The sequence below is a fragment of the Callorhinchus milii genome, unplaced genomic scaffold, assembly GCF_018977255.1.
Source record: "Callorhinchus milii isolate IMCB2004 unplaced genomic scaffold, IMCB_Cmil_1.0 Scaffold13, whole genome shotgun sequence".
NCBI lineage: Eukaryota > Metazoa > Chordata > Chondrichthyes > Chimaeriformes > Callorhinchidae > Callorhinchus > Callorhinchus milii.
In genome coordinates, this window is record NW_024704754.1 from 1,231,256 (window position 1) to 1,247,258 (window position 16,003).

Below are 16,003 nucleotides of genomic sequence, written 5' to 3' on the forward strand. Positions count from 1 at the left end.
GCAAGGATTATTATTATTATTATGTGTTGTCACCTCCCAGCTCTATTCCTTCCTCTTCCACCATAATCCAACTGATTCCCGGCCTCACACGGTCCACTCTGTCCACAATACTGACCAGAGCCACAAATAACATTGTATCTTCGACAACTCTACCTTTCTGCCTCCACCCTCCACTCCAGGACTGACGAAAGGTCATCGACCTGAAAGGTTAATTCGCTTTCCTCTCTCCTGGAGGCTGCCTGACCTGCTGAGTGTTCCCAGCCACTTCTGTTTTTATTCCAGGACTACTACAAATATACACAGCCAATTCACTTTACAGTGTATCCTGTGAAGCGCCTTGAGATGTCTCGAAGATGTGATAAGGCTCTGTATCAAATGCGAGGATTATTATTATTATTGCTGTCCTGACAGTCGACCTGGACATAAAAAGTAAGTGACCTGAAGGCCATGGAACAGGGAACCTGAATGAAACTGGGATAACACTCCTCAGGCAAATAAAAGTCATAGTATTGCCAAGATAGAGCTATTAACATAAAGAGATTAAATTTAGCACCTTGGTGAGGATTTCATATTTAAATTTCCCAATGATACTTTTCTGCTATGCTGTAAAAGAGGTGTTAAATGCAATTAGCATTTGGCTGCTGGTTCCTGTGTTACCGGAGTGATTAAGTGCTCTTAACATAAAACCTGATTGAACTGAACCAAAATATATTGTACCATTTCTCTCCTGTCCAATTGACTCCCAAGTTTGCCGCGTTTGATTTAGATGTGTTTGAATTGTCTTCAGAGATTAAAAATCAAAGAAAATAACTGAGAAATAATAATAATAATAATAATCCTTGCATTTGATATAGCGCTTTTCACGTCGGGAGGACGTCCCAAAGCGCTTCACAGAACACACTGTAAAGTGAATTGACTGTATATTTGTGGGCGAACGCGGCAGCCAATTGCGCACAGCAGCGTCCCCACAAACAGCCGTGGATTGAGTGACCAAATTATTATTTTTTAAAAAGCATTAAAACAAGGAGCGTTTCTTGTTTTAATGTCGGTGCCCGTGTTCCCGTAACGATTCTCCGCCTAAGTTTCTGAGTGGACGTACGTCGAAGGTTGTGGGTTCAAGTCCCACACTAGAATTTGAGCTCATCATCTCAGTTGACACTCCAATGCACTATGTGAGTGCTGGTTCACTGGAGACGTCAGCCTTTATACCAGGTGTTGAACTGAAGTCCTTGCCTGTCTGTTCTGGTGTTTCAGAACGACGTTAAAGGTTACGGATGAATTCACTCCCAGACGCTGTCAGTATTCCTCCCTCATCCAAATCCCCTCAATATAAGACGCAGATGAATTTCCATTTCACTGGCGATTGTGGGAGCGGGTTCAAACGGTAGTTTCTGAGTAGATTTGTGTTGTATCAAATCAAGATACTTCATTAAAAGAAAGTAACGATGACACGGTACAATTTGACAATTTCAAATTAGTGTTGACGAATATTAAGAAACAGGAACAGTAAAACATGTGCATTTTATTCCTACCCCTTTCTGTCTGGCTGTGTAATCTGTCTCTTGGCTGTGTTGCATTCGGTCCCCGCCGTCTCTCTCAGCTGCGCTCGCCTTCTGTTCCAACTCTGATCTGCGCGTTGTTTGCGCTGTGCCTTGTGCTTGCTCTCTATACTAAATGTACGCCGACTTTCGCCCACAAAATACACAGTCAATTCACTTTGCAGTACATTCCGCGAAGCGCTTTGAGACGTCTGTAGGCGCTCTGGGACGCCACCCGGCACAGAGGACGCTCTATAAATGCAAGTTGCTGTTTTCTTGAAGATGTGATAAGGCGCCATATCAAATGCAAGGATTATTATTATTATTATTATTAATATTATACACTATAGATGTGACTCTTTCTGTGTGGCTATCTGATGTTTATCGGATCACTTGCCTGGCTGTGCTTCATTCTGCTTCAGTCTCCTGGTCTCTGCCCCTTTCTATCAATCTGCCTTTGCTGTGATTTTCTATATTCTGTTCACTCAGCTCTCTAATCTCTTTCCTGGCTCAGGATATCTACCTTGGCTTCTGCCCTCAGTCTCCAATCTTTCCTGGTTGAAATCTGATGTGCCTGCCTGCTGGGTCCCTGAATGACTTTGAATATTTTAAATGGTTTCTTTCACTTGTTTCTTTGGCATCAAATTAATAATAATAGTCCTTGACCAGCAAGAAACAGTTTGAAGGATGGTGGTGCTACATTGTTTTATGTATGCCTCTGTTTACTTAATAGTAACTAGTAACCCGGTTGTCAGTCGATTGGCAAATCTCTTTTCCGGGGGTTATAATCCCTTCACCAAAAAAATTATTTAGTCACTCAATCCACCACTGTTTGTGGGGACGCTGCAGTGCGCATATTGGCTGCCGCGTTTCGCCCACAAAATACACAGTCAATTCACTTTACAGTATATCGTGTCAATGACGTGACAAGGCACTGTATCAAATGCATGGATTATTATTTGCATTAAAATTCTTGTAGACTTGACGGATGACGTTCCACTGCAGTGCTGGGGTATGCTTCATTGTTGGAGGTACAACCCTTTGGATGAGACGTTAAACCGAGGTCCCGTCTGCTTGTTCAGGTAGATATTAAAGGTCTTGTCGGCGCTATTCAAAAAAAGAGAAGGAAGTTGATCCCAGTGCGAGCCAGAAACCCACCACATAAAATTGATCATTTACATCAAGGCTGTTTGTTATGGGACATAGTTGTGCACAACATGTTTGTGTACAAAACACACAGTCGTTACACTTCACAGTGAAACAACACAACAAAATTACATTTGTAAAGCTTTGAGACTGACGCCCTCTTAATATGAAAGGCCCTATTTCAGATGCAAGAACTATTATTATTTAACATGCAGTTGACACTTTTCCCTCCTGATTTTTCTCATCACCCCATCTCTCTTGAAGACAGCAACTGGTGTTGGTGTTAGAGATGCTAAACGACAACTTTCTGGTACCAAAACGAAATGCTTTGAGATGTTTTCATAAATAATATAAGGCACTGCATCAAATGCAAGGGGTAAAAATCAAGAGAACACCAGTGTCCCAAGAACAAACCATTGGTGTTTTTAACACTTCTATTTTGTTATTTAAAATCCCAGCGCTCAGCACCACCCCTAAGGTGTTTCTCTGTGGGAGAGAACAACTCATTTAACCATTTATGCCACCAAAGAGAGTTAGTTAGTTAGTTGGTAGTTGACTTGTTGGAAGGTGCATTTTAATTGCTTTGCCTTTGCTAAACCCAGCCCTTGAACCTGCCCAAAAGTAAAGCGCTGACTTGGCGTTTGCACAGTGTGGGGGCAACTGATAACTGGTTAGTAAATGCAAATACATTAAAAAAAAGCCTTACTTTCAGCCCTTTTCAAAGGGTTTTTTTTTTTGAGTGGAGGGGGCGGAATTTCCAGAGGTTTAGAAACTCTTCTGTTAGTGAGTGGGTGTTTTTTGGGGAGTGTGTGGAACTGGAGTGATTTTTGGGGTGGAGTCGGGGGGTTTTTTTTTAGGAGGGGGCGCAATTTGCAGAGATTTAGTAAACTCTTCTGATAGCGGAGTGTTTTTTGGGGGGGCGGTGTATGTGGAATTGTTTTTTTGGGGGGGAAGTGGAAGAGGGGCATTTTTTTTAGGAGGGATTGAATTTGCAGAGAAAAGGGGTGCAATTGTGGTCTCTGTGTGTGTGTTTTTTAAAAAAGGAGGGGGTGCAATTTGCAAGAGTTTAGGGAACTCTTCTGGTTGCGGAACCGAGTTGAATTAGGAGGAGGAGGAGGAGGTGAAGAAGAAGAAGAAGAAGAAGAAGAAGAAGAAGAAGAAGAACAATGCTACGCCTACAGGACGCTCAAGCTCAAAGCAGAAGGTGTGACACCAGGTGAGTTGGAGTGGAGCTGGGCTGGGAGGTACTGTACTGAGCTGTGCGGAGTGTGTGGGGCTGGGCTATAGTGTAGTGTTTTGGGCTGTAGTGTAGTGTGTGGGACTGTAGTGTGTGTTGGGGTGTAGTGTGTTGGGGTGTAGTGTGCGAGGGTGTAGTGTGTGGGACTGTAGTGTTGTGTGTTGGGGTGTAGAGTGGGGTGTTGTGGTGTAGTGTGTTGGGGTGTAGTGTGTGGGGGTGTAGTGTGTTGTGGTGTAGTGTGGGGTGTTGGGTGTAATGTTGGGTTGTAGTGTGGGGGTGTTGGGGTGTCGTGTGGGGGTGTTGGGGTGTAGTGTGGGGGTGTTGGGGTGTAGTATGGGGTGTTGTGTGGGGGTATAGTGTGGGGTGTGGGGGTGTAGTGTGCGTTGTGGGGGTGTAGTGTAGGGGTGTTGGGTTGTAGTGTGAGGTGTTGGGGTGTTGGTGTGTAGTGTGGGGTGTTGTAGTGTGGGGTGTTGGGGTGTAGTGGGTGGTGTGGGGTGTAGTGGGGGTGTGGGGGTGCAGTGGGAGGTTTGGGGGTGCAGTGGGGGTGTGGGGGTGCAGTGGGGGGTGTGGGGGTGCAGTGGGGGGTGTGGGGGTGCAGTGGGGGGTGTGGGGGTGTAGTGGGGGGTGTGGGGGTGCAGTGGGGGGTGTGGGGGTGCAGTGGGGGGGTGGGGGTGCAGTGGGGGGGTGGGGTGCAGTGGGGGGTGTGGGGGTGCAGTGGGGGGTGTGGGGGTGCAGTGGGGGTGTGGGGGTGCAGTGGGGGGTGTGGGGGTGCAGTGGGGGTGTGGGGGTGCAGTGGGGGTGTGGGGGTGCAGTGGGGGTGTGGGGGTGCAGTGGGGGTGTGGGGGTGCAGTGGGGGGTGTGGGGGTGCAGTGGGGGGTGCAGTGGGGGTGTGGGGGTGCAGTGGGGTGTGGGGGTGCAGTGGGGGGTAGTGGGGTGTGGGGGTGCAGTGGGGGGTGCAGTGGCGGGTGTGGGGGTGCAGTGGGGGTGTAGTGGGGGTGTGGGGGTGCAGTGGGGGTGTGGGGGCAGTGGGGGTGTGGGGTGTAGTGGGGGTGTGGGGGTGCAGTGGCGGGTGTGGGGGTGCAGTGGGGGGTGTGGGGGTGTAGTGGGGGTGTGGGGGTGTAGTGGGGGTGTGGGGGTGCAGTGGGGGTGTGGGGGTGCAGTGGGGGGTGTGGGGGTGTAGTGGGGGTGTGGGGGTGCAGTGGGGGGTGTGGGGGTGCAGTGGGGGGTGTGGGGGTGTAGTGTTGGGGCTCAGTCGCTGCTCAGCAACAGTGTAACCGTGTGGGTGGGGACAGGCGCTGCTGTTGGAGCTGCAGAAGATCCTGAGCGGCTTCAGCGGCTGTTCCCAGTGCAGAGAGAGCGGCCGAGGGTGGGGGTGGGGGTGGGGGTGGGGGGTCGGGGCTGTGGGTGGGGGTGTGGGTGGGGGGTCGGGGCTGTGGGTGGGGGTGGGGGTCGGGGCTGTGGGTGGGGGTGTGGGTGGGGGGTCGGGGCTGAGCCGCTGGTGATGGGCGCTGGACCCCGGGCACCGGGTTAGAGCGGAGGGGAATGCGGCCCCGGACCCGCTGCTCCGCAGTCGCTGCTCATCCGCCAACCGCTGGCCATGGACACGGAGGGGGAGCGGTAGGTTACAGTCCGACTGTTACAGTGTAACTCTGAGCGCTACAATGTTACCGATTCCCCCCATTTCCCGCCTCTGTCATTGTTACACTGTTACACTGTTACGGTCACAGTGTTACATTGTTGCAGTTATTGCTACACTGTTACTGTTCTGTGAAGTCGCGGAAAGGCGGATTTGGTCGCTTTTCTGCTGCATTCTCTCTCTCTCTCTCTCTCTCTCTTCCCCTTCTTTCTCTGTCTCCCTCTCTTCCCTTCCCCTCTTTCTCTCTTCCCCCCTCTCCCTCTCCCCCTTCTCTCTCTCTTCCCCCCTCTCCCTCTTCCCCCCCCTCTCTCTCTCCTCTCTCCCCCTCTTCCCCCTTTCTCTCTCCCCTTTTCCCTCTTTCTTTTCTCCCCCTCCACCTCTTTCCTGGACTCAAGACAGGACTCTTGTGTGTGTGTGTGTATATAATGTTCGGCTCCTTTAAACCGGTGCAAGTCGGTGACCAAAACAACCGTGTCCCCTCAACACGCATGTGCGACCTGCGGGGTAAACCTGGCAGAAATTGGCAGGAAACTTTATAAGGTGTTGTGTTGCTTTGTGTTTTTTTTGGGGGGGCTGATCGAAACTCTGGCGCCCGGTGTGGACAGATCCCGGCTTGGTTTTATAATAATAATAATAATAATAATAATAACAGTCCTTGCATTCGGTGCGGTGCCTTATCTCGTCACTGAGACGTCTCAAAGCGCTTCACGGGACACACCGTAAAGCAGATTTTGAGGTCAAGCGACGTTTGGGCAGATTTGAGGACGTTATCAGTCTTTGCAGTTGTTGTTGAAATGTTATACACACACACCCACCCACACACACACCCACAAACACAGGCCCACACACTCACCCACACACACACACACACACAAACACAGACCCACACACTCACCCACACCCACAAACACACAGACACACACACACCCACAGACACTCTGTTCTCTGTTATGATCTCCCCAGTCAGGGTGAAGTGGACGGGGTTCCCTCGCGCTCTCTCTCTCTCTCTCTCTCTCCCCCCCTGATTGCTTACTGGCTGCTGACATCCAACTAACTTCTAGGATCCACCAGCTGCCACTCCCCCCCCCACACCTGGTCCCCTTCCTGTTTGTAACTGGGTGGGAAAGAACACTTAATGCTGTATATTCGGTCACCTAAATCTCTCGTCTCAAGACCCTCCTCTTCGACCGCGCCTTCGGTCACCCTCCTACCCCCACCCTCCCCAACCCTCCACCCCTCCTGATCCCAACCCCCCCCCCTCAGCTCGGGTCCAAATCCCTGACTGTCCAGCGCTTTGGGACGTCCTCCTGACATGAGAGGCTCCGGGTAAATGTCATGTGTTGTTGTTTCCCTTGAGGTACTGTAGAACGAGCTGAATAATTCCATCATATACATCAATAATAATCCACAGGACTCTCTCACCAATTCTCGGGGGGGAAGAGAGGGAGAGAGAATTGTTAGATTTTAAAGCCTTTACGTTGTAACCCCAACGAACGGCAAACCCACCCACCCACTGCGCAGTGTGGGTTTACCGTTGCTCCTGGGTGCTGGCAGGTTTAACGGCCTGTGGAAAATCAGCGGCAAAGTGTTTTACAGAGTGGCAGCCAAGTGGAAAACCAGTGAAATCATAGCCTCTTTAGGCAGCACCAAGTCGAACCCTCAGTCTTGTCTTTACTTGTCTCCACCGTCAGAAATTGCAGAGAAATTGATCATCGATGCGTCCACTCCCTCCAGCTGCTGTCGTAACTTTCCCAACACCTGGGCTAAAGTGAGCAGAAAAATAGCTCCAGCCCTTTAACGCTTGCATTTCATGCAGCGCCTCATCACACCTTTGAGACGTCTCAAAGCGCTGCAGTTCACAGAATACACTGGAAAGTAAAATGGACTGTGTATGTTTTGGGGGTGGAACGCGGCCGCCAGTTGCGCTCAGAGGGGACCCACAAACAGTCGTGGATTGTGTGACCGTATTATTATTTATTTATTTTAGAATGTCGCAGGGCTATTAATCGTGCAAAAGAGTGGCGTGCAAACCCAAAATACAAGTTGCTGCTACTCTGGAGTCAACTTGTTCAGACACCAACAAACAGTCAAATGCACCTTGAGTTACGCCCCTTTGCTCTGACTGACACTCTTCTTTCTGGCTCTTATTTTGGTTACAAGTGCAATATGTCATCGGTGGTGTCCGAGTCGCAGATCTCTCGTTGGAAGGTTCGTTCATACACATCTGATTCACAGAACCTTTCAATGAGGGGAACACGAAAACTACCACATGATCTTACACACTCACATGGGTCACACTCACTGAGGAGCTTCTGTTGTGTTTCGCCCGTAATATACGCAGTCACTACACTTTACAGCATGTTCTGTGAAGTGCTTTGAGACGTGTCTTGACGACGCGGTATATCAAATGCAAGGGTTATGATTACTATTTTTATTGTGTATTACATGAATAATTATATTGGATTTGCCATATCCGATCGCAGTTTCTGATGTATTCTCAACTGTGTTTCTTCATTGCTAAACACATTGACACATTCTGAATAAATTACTATTTTTGTGGGACGAGAGCAGCTATATCAGAAGTCTTGTTTCTGTATAATAATGACACAATCTGTTTGTTCCTTATGCTCAGCCTAGTCCGTGTGATATACAATATCGTTAGAGTGCACAGACTTACTCCATCTTATCATCAGGACGCCTTCTTTATTCCTGTCCGTATTGTCCATCAATCGGATAATAATCACCAGTGGGAGTGGAGAATGTGATATGACTTTATTATTTTTTTTTGAAGAGAAAGCGATCCGCCAATCGACTAACTGTTCCTACTGACTGCCGGTAACCAGAGGCGTGTGTGTGTGTGCGGAGTAAGGAAACTTGCCCAACATTTCGCCCCCTGTCCGGGAATCGAACGCAGGTCCTCTCGCTCGCGAGGCGAGTGCTCTGACCACTGAGCCACAGGACTCCCAACAATGCTTTTAGATGAAGCAATGATTAATGTGTTACCACATACATCTTTTAGGAGAAGGAAACAACTTGTGTGGGGGTGGCAAACACATTTCCAAAAAGCAGATATTAACAGCTGAGTCATGCAGTTGACTTTTTTTTTGACATTTTCCGAGCAGCATCCCACTGGGCGAAGCTTTCAAACCGTAAATTAGGTGAAATTGGTTAATTTTTCCACTTTAGCAACGGGGAATGAATCACTAATAATAATAATGATCCCTGCGTTTGATATACGGCCTTATCTCGCCATTGAGACGTCTCAAAGTGCTTCACGGGACATACTGTAAAGTGGAGTGACTGTGTATGTTGTGGCTCATTATCAGTCTGCTGACTTCTGTGATGTGAAACACTCAGCCCTTCTCTGTGCAGTTCCGGGATGCAGCCCACTCAACAACAACAACAACAACAACAACAACTTGCATTTATACAGTGAACTTCACACGGGAGAGCATCCCCGAGCACTTGACCTGGTTATTAATCGATTGGCAGATCGCTTGTCCGAGGGGGTAATATTTCCTTAAACAAAAACGTGTTCACTCAAACCACGACCGCCTGTGGGACGCAATGCTGTGCGCGACCGGCTGCTGAGTTTCGTCCCCAAAATAAACAGTCAATTCACTTTTACTGTATGTCCTGTGAAGCGCTTTGAGGCGTCTCGAATGTGTGATGAGGCGCCGTATCAAACGCAAGGATTATTATTATGATGATTGTTCATACTGAGTCGCTTAAAGGGGCAGCAATCAGGAAATAGCCCCTCGTGCCTCTGTCACTGTCTCTGTACGGATTCCTGTCGCACAATTACTTCAGCGCACTCATTCGTCAAGTATCGTTTAAATTGCTTCTGGTTTTAAAGAAAATTGCTCGTGAAGTCGACTGAGGTTCTATTTTTATTTTCGTTCCGCGTGGTCCAAAAAGAGAACGAACGTCTTTTAGACTTTTAAACGTTTTTAAACTTCTTGTCAATGATAAAGTTGGAGTGGTTTTAGGATTTCTGTCTCCGGGCCCTTTTATTTTTGTGGCCGAGAATAATAAAAAAAGGCTGTAAAGTGAATCACACAGGATGTTTTTCCAATACTTTAAAGTTTCTTGAATGTTCTGTGTAATTTGTACTTTTTTTTCCCCCCTTCTGGGTCCCGATACCCTTGTAAATGTTGGCTCAGATTGTCGGCCATCAATTAATCCTAATAACACTTGACAACAGTGTGAAGCCAAACTTCTGGTGCTCTGGTTTTAAAGGGGCCTCGACACACACCAAAACGGATTCAGTTTCAAAACGTTACCGTGACTTTCCAACGATCGGGGTTTGATTAAACGGCGAGAGTTCAGTGGTTAGCGCGAGGGGCGAGAGCTGTGAAACCGGTTCTGTGCGGTGTCTGTGATTTTCTACCCCTCTTTCGGCTCTCTGTGCATCACGCTCCCTTTGCCAGTCAGGAGGTGACCTGATGTGCAGATTCAGTAGCTTCCACGGAAGTCCTTATTGTTAGTTGTCGTACTCATATTTTCCCCTCCCACCCAACGCCCATCTCTCTGGGAAAAACCGGTCTGAAACAGTCAATTTAAGATCAGGAGCTGTTCAGGGCGATCGGGCGCAAGGCTTTAAAACTCTCTGGTGCGTTAATTAATAATTAATTAATGTGCGTTGAGATACCAGTAATAATCCTTGCATTTGATACACGTCAGAAGGACATCTCAAAGTACTTTGCAGGAATTTCGCTGCACAGTCAAGCCGTGTTCTGCGGGCGAGAGCATTTCCTGAGGAGCATGTAGAAATTGCAGTGTGAACTTCACTTCGGTTGTGTGCCTCTGTCAGGATCGACGCAATAACTTTTGCATAGAACCGAACAGCTGGGGGAGCTTTCCGTATTCAGTGTGAAAATGGGGCCCTGTTAACTGGGATCACACACATCTCTAAGTGCTCCGGGATGCTGCCCTCAAGTCAAGAATCCTATATAAATGCGAGTCGTCGTTTGTCGCTATCTGTGAGTGGGTTGACTATCGTACGACGATCTTCTCAGAGCTGTGACACTGTTTCGACGCGAGCAGTCCGTGCCAATAAGACATCGATGTGTGATGTGTTTTTCTCACTAAAGTATCTTGGACGTTGAAGCTGAAAACACAATTGGCTGATCACCCGACTCAGCACAGGAGGCAGTCAGTCAGTCAGACAGTCAGTCAGACCCACATTCTGGTCTCCTCTTAAGATTGGCAATGGTTTAGAGTTCCCCTGTGTTTGTTCCTCTGCCAACAAAGAGTTTAGAGCTGAGAAGCCGTTCAGTGACTGTTCCTTCGGGCAGACTCTCGACTCCTTTCCAAAGTGAGATGCTGGGAGCTGACTGTGCCTCTGACTGCTCTCAAAACATTTTTTTCCATTTCATTAACACAAAAATACTTTGTGATTTGCAACCGATGGCACATTTTCATTATTAACGATGCTAAAAAACTTGCTGAGTGTCCTTGTGTGTATAGATGAATGAATGCAGAAGCAAAGGTGGTTACAGCCCAAATAATGGGTATTTAGTTTTCTCCAGATGGTGTGGTGTAATCGATAGCTCATTAACGCTGTATTAGGAGAAAGGTATTTGGTGGCTAATGAGTAGATGATGAGTTTCACTTGGAGTCCCAGGAACCTCCCTCTATGTTTGCTCCACATTTGACAGAGTTAATAATCTTTGCATTTGATACACCCCCTTATCATGACACCGAAACATCTCGAACCCCACAAACAGTCATGAAGTGAATGACCCATTTTTATCTGGGAGATTGCTGGCCAGGATACTGGGGGAGAGAAACTGCCTTCTGAACAGACAGACAGACAGACAGACAGGACTGTGGGTTTAAAGTTTCATTCGAAAGACTGAAGTCACAATGTAGTGTATTGGAGTCAACTGTGAGTTCAAAGTCCCAACGTGGGGTTTGAGCTCCGAGGCTCGAGTGCTGCCAAGTGAGTCGGGCTAACGCGTGATTTGAATTATAATAACAAAAATAATAATAATCCTTGCATTTGATACGGCGCCTTATCGTGTTTTCGAGACGTCTCAAAGCGCTTCACAGAAAACACTGCAAAGTGTAGCAACTGTGTGTTTTGTGGGCGAAAAGGGGACGGTAGTGGAAATGAGATGAGGCTTCACTAGCTCTGTGTCCCTTTAATTCTGCCCTGTTTTCAATGATTATTGTTCATTTCTCTAAATCCATGTTTTCACACTTGTGTGAACAGCAGTGCCAAGTCCTCACCTTCACAAACCGTGGATCCGGATGACAAAGACCAGGCCTCGGTTACTATGAACCCTCTTCATATGAAGAAAGCCTTCAAAGTCATGAACGAGTTGAGAAGGTAACAGTACACTCGAGTCTTTCCAACTTTAGCGTTGAATATCTTGTAAGATGTGAGAGGATTAGAAGAAATAGCGAAAGTATTCAACAACAATAATAATAATGATAATAATCCTTGCATTTGACACAGCGCCTTATCAGTGTCGTCGAGAAGTCTCAAAGCGCTTCACAGAATATACCGTAAAGTGAATTGACTGTATATTTTCTGCGCAAAACGCGGCAGCCAATTGTGCACAACACCGTCCCCACAAACAGCCGAAAATTGAGTGACCAAGTTGTCAGCTTGCATTTACATCGCCATGTAAAGCCAAGCTACTGTTGATTAATACTCTCGCTGTTGTTGTTAATACTTTATTTGTCTCGGAGTGCTTAAAGCTTAAGGATCGCTTGTATGTACGTGGGCTGTTTAAAAGCATTTCAGATTGTTACTCATCAAACCTATGTCACACGACCAGCCTAGTTAGTTCATATTTAGCTAAACCTCTTTCGAACCGAAGCGCAACCAACCCGAACGTGACCAAATCGGAGCCAAGTGCGCCTCGGCCGACAATTTATGAACAGCATTGACAGTGCCTAGAAAATAAAGACGCGTTAGAAATTGAATCGCGATGTGAAAATATGAAGTGCGAAAATATATATTTTTTAATATCTCTCCCCCTTCTGACATATTTCACGTGGACTCCTCCTCCTCCTCCTAATATTTGACCTTAGCCCCACATCCCTGAAGTCAGTCAGTCTCTCTCTCTCTGTAACCCCTCTATGTTTTGCTTCACTTGCACTTCTCCCTGTGCTGTCGTCATTTCCTTCCGGTACGGTTTGTGTTCCATCACGGCACCCTTTCTTTTCTTTAGTTCCGTTTGCGAGGAAAGGAGGAATTAACTCTTCTTCTTCTCCCTTCTTCTTCTTCTTCTTCTTCTTCTTCTTCTTCTTGCTGTTGTCTGGAAAATGATTCCTCAGACATTTCAGGGCCTGTTCCCATGTGGGTCGACCTCCCGACGACACAGTCTTAGTCACTGCATTTCGCAAAAATGCGGCACAAAATAATTAGGAAAGCCAGGATTCCTTACTGGTATATGTGATCTGCACAAGTGACCCTTTCTGACTCTGTGAAACTTCTAACTTGACGTCAGCCGCGCAGACATCCAATTAATCTGATAACCAGTTTCCAATCTCTGGAACTCCCCCTCCATCCCACTCCCTCTCTATCTATCTGTCTCCGAGCCCCACCTTAACAATAACCGCTTCGACCTCCTTCTCCCCCCCCCTCTCCTTCCACAGTTTGGCTTTGTGAAGCGTCCTGAGGTATTATTCTACGCGAAGTCTGCTCCACAAATGCAAGTCGTGGCTGTTTTATATGTACAGTGAAGCTTATGCAGAGTTTTTCGCATAGAACATCCCCAAAGTGCTTCACAGAGACTGAGAGAGAGCCTGAGCAGGGTGAGAGGAAAAACAAGAGAGGGGGGGGGGGGGTAGATAATGTCTGAAGATGTTGTCAAAGAGAGAGGTCGTTAGACAGGTTTTTAAAACATGCAGAGCATTGCACACCGCTCAAGACTCCAGTAAAACACCAATTGGCTGCTGCGTTTCACCCGCAAAACACGCAGTCACGACACGTTACAGTATATCCCGTGAAGCGCTTTGAGACGTCTCGAAGTAGTGATAAGGCGCCGTATCAAATGCGAGGATTATTATTATAAAAGGTACAACAGTCTTTCTGCGTGTTAGAGTTTCACACAAAATAACACAGAGCACCCAAATGCACTGAGTGACACGCTCACCTCACGTTCATCTCACTCCGCAGGTCCAACCTTTACGGTTTTAACTATATTCGGGTTCCGGAACCGGTTGAAGAACAGGTTAAACGTTACCGCACAAACACAGGCAATAATACAGCCGCTGGCGGAGAGAGCAGGATTCCTGCTGGGACAGCGAGTAGCGTGTGTTGTGGAGATTCCACTTTAATGGACAGTCACTACACATCAGAGGCGCTGTGTTAGAAACTGTTATACAGCACCGAGACCAGGAAGGCTTCCTCACTTGCTGTTAACTGTTCAGTTTGTTGCTGCTGCTTAAGTAGTGGGAGGACCAGGGTTGTCATTTACACAATGTCTTTCGTGTCGGGAGGATGTCTCAAGGCGCTGGACGGTCAGGGCTTTGGACTCCGGCAGGCGGTTGGGGACAGGAGGGGTGGAGGGCGGGGAGGGTAGTGGTAGGAGGGTGACCCAAGGCGCGGTTGGTCGAAGAGGAGGGTCTTGAGATGTGCCTTGAAGGAGGGGAGGGAGCCAGGCGAAGGGAATGCGGGATGGAGTTGCAAAGGGTGGGGGCAGAGAGGCTGAAGGCTCGAGCTCTCGTGCGCTCACCTGAAAAAAAAATCCACATCCCATCGTTCACTGAGGTTTTCACAGTAACAGCCGAGCGACTTGAAGAAGGCGTGTGACATGAGTTTGCTTCTGTGCGTCCTCGCTCGTCAAGTCTCCTCAAGCTTTCTTGAATGCTACCGAGTGATGGCAAATGTTTTGTAAACTTACAGTAAGAGCACCCTGTGTGACGTGACCATAGTGGCGGAGGACGTGGAGATCGCTGCACACCGTGTGGTGCTCGCCGCCTGCAGTCCTTATTTCTGCGCCATGTTTACAGGTAACCTTTTGCGTTCTGCCCTCTTAGGCCTAGTCTTTTTTTTTATTAAAGGTCCTTCCCCTCCAGCGTCCAGGTTTCTCACCTTGTGCAGGTTCTCGGCCCATTGCCACGTTGTATGGAAACTAGATCAGCAATGAGAGCGTTAGAGAGTTTGCCTCACAAGCCAAGGGGATCCAGGTTCGATTCCCGGGCAGGACAGGGCGAAACATTGGGCAAGTTTCCTTACTCCACACACAGACACGCATGCACACACACACAGACACGCACGCACACACACACAGACACGCACACACGCCTCTCTTTACCCAGCAGTAAGTAGGAACCTGGTTGTTAGTCGATTGGCGGATTGCGGGAGCCAATCGCACACAACAGAGTCCCACAAACACTGGTGGTTTGAGTGAGCAAATTATTATTATTATGATTATTAATTTTTTTTTGAAACCTGGTTCTGCGCCTGCTTTTCTCCCAAAATTTCCATCTCTTATTCAGCTGATGGGGGCAGGAAATAGAGGAAAGACGAGTGTAAAATATAATATAATGTATCATGGCTGAGTGTGTCGTGTGTCTCCCTGCCCAACCGGCAAGTTCTCGACCTCAGCCAGGATTGTCAGGCAGTGTCTGTGCTTTTTGCTCTTGGCCAAACATCTCCCAGTGACACGTGAATGGTGGGGTTCAGTGAGCAGCTCCATGTCCTCTGGCCCCACACCTGCCATCTCTGATGGGAAAGAAGATAATAGTAATAATAATAATCCTTGCATTTGATGTAGTGCCTTATCACGTCTTCCAGACATCTCAAAGCGCTCCACAGGACACACTGTAAAGTGAATTGACTGTGTATTCTGTGGGTGAAACGCGGCAGCCAATTGCGCACAGCAGCGTCCCCACAAACAGTCGTGGATTGAAGTGACCAATTTATTATTATTATTATTTTTTAGCCTCAGGGACAGGCAGACATGCACCGATTTACAGTCAAAAGAAATGTTTCTGTATGAGACTCGAGAGCGTTTTCATGACGATTCCGTTTTGCAAATTGCATTGCGATTATCTTCACAGGCGACGCTTAAACCTCACTCCCCCTCTGCCTGTTCAGGTGAACGCTAAAGATCCCGCGGCGCTATTCGAAAAGAAAAGGGAGTTTCTCTCTCTCTCTCTCTCTCTCTCTCCGGGTGTCCTGGCCGACAATCCCTCCCCCCACCCCACCACCCCCTCCCAGATAAAATTGGTCACTCGCTCCATGGCTGCTTGTGGGAAGTTGCTGTGCGCAATTGGCCGACACGTTTCGCCCACAAAATCACAGTGTGTCCTGTGAAGTGTCTTGAAGCGTCTGGATGACGTGACGGGTTAGATCTTTGTGGGGTCTACCTGTCTCGAAGCGGGGTTCCGCCGTAGCTTGTCAGTATGTGTCCCCGCGATCATTACGCTGTCTTTGCCGTGTGTGCTAACCAGTTACAGCGAGTCCCTAAACTGAACAGGGCT

General features: G+C 47.9%; 1 protein-coding gene across 4 annotated transcripts in view; it reads left to right on the plus strand.

Moving 5' to 3' along the window:
* Positions 1–2,597: 2,597 nt before the first annotated feature.
* The window catches only part of klhl3 (kelch-like family member 3), a 38,743-nt gene continuing 25,337 nt past the window's right edge, over positions 2,598–16,003 (plus strand). Inside the window, exons 1-4 of one of the 4 annotated variants that reach the window (XM_042340077.1) lie at positions 2,598–2,620; positions 3,728–3,900; positions 11,775–11,891; positions 14,421–14,527. In XM_042340077.1, the coding sequence (XP_042196011.1) occupies positions 3,851–3,900; positions 11,775–11,891; positions 14,421–14,527 (274 nt within the window). In that variant the 5' untranslated portion in view covers positions 2,598–2,620; positions 3,728–3,850. Of the gene's footprint in view, positions 2,621–3,213; positions 3,355–3,727; positions 3,901–5,377; positions 5,539–11,774; positions 11,892–14,420; positions 14,528–16,003 lie in introns of those variants that run through there. The other 3 variants (XM_042340076.1, XM_042340078.1, XM_042340079.1) reach the window with 3 other exon arrangements.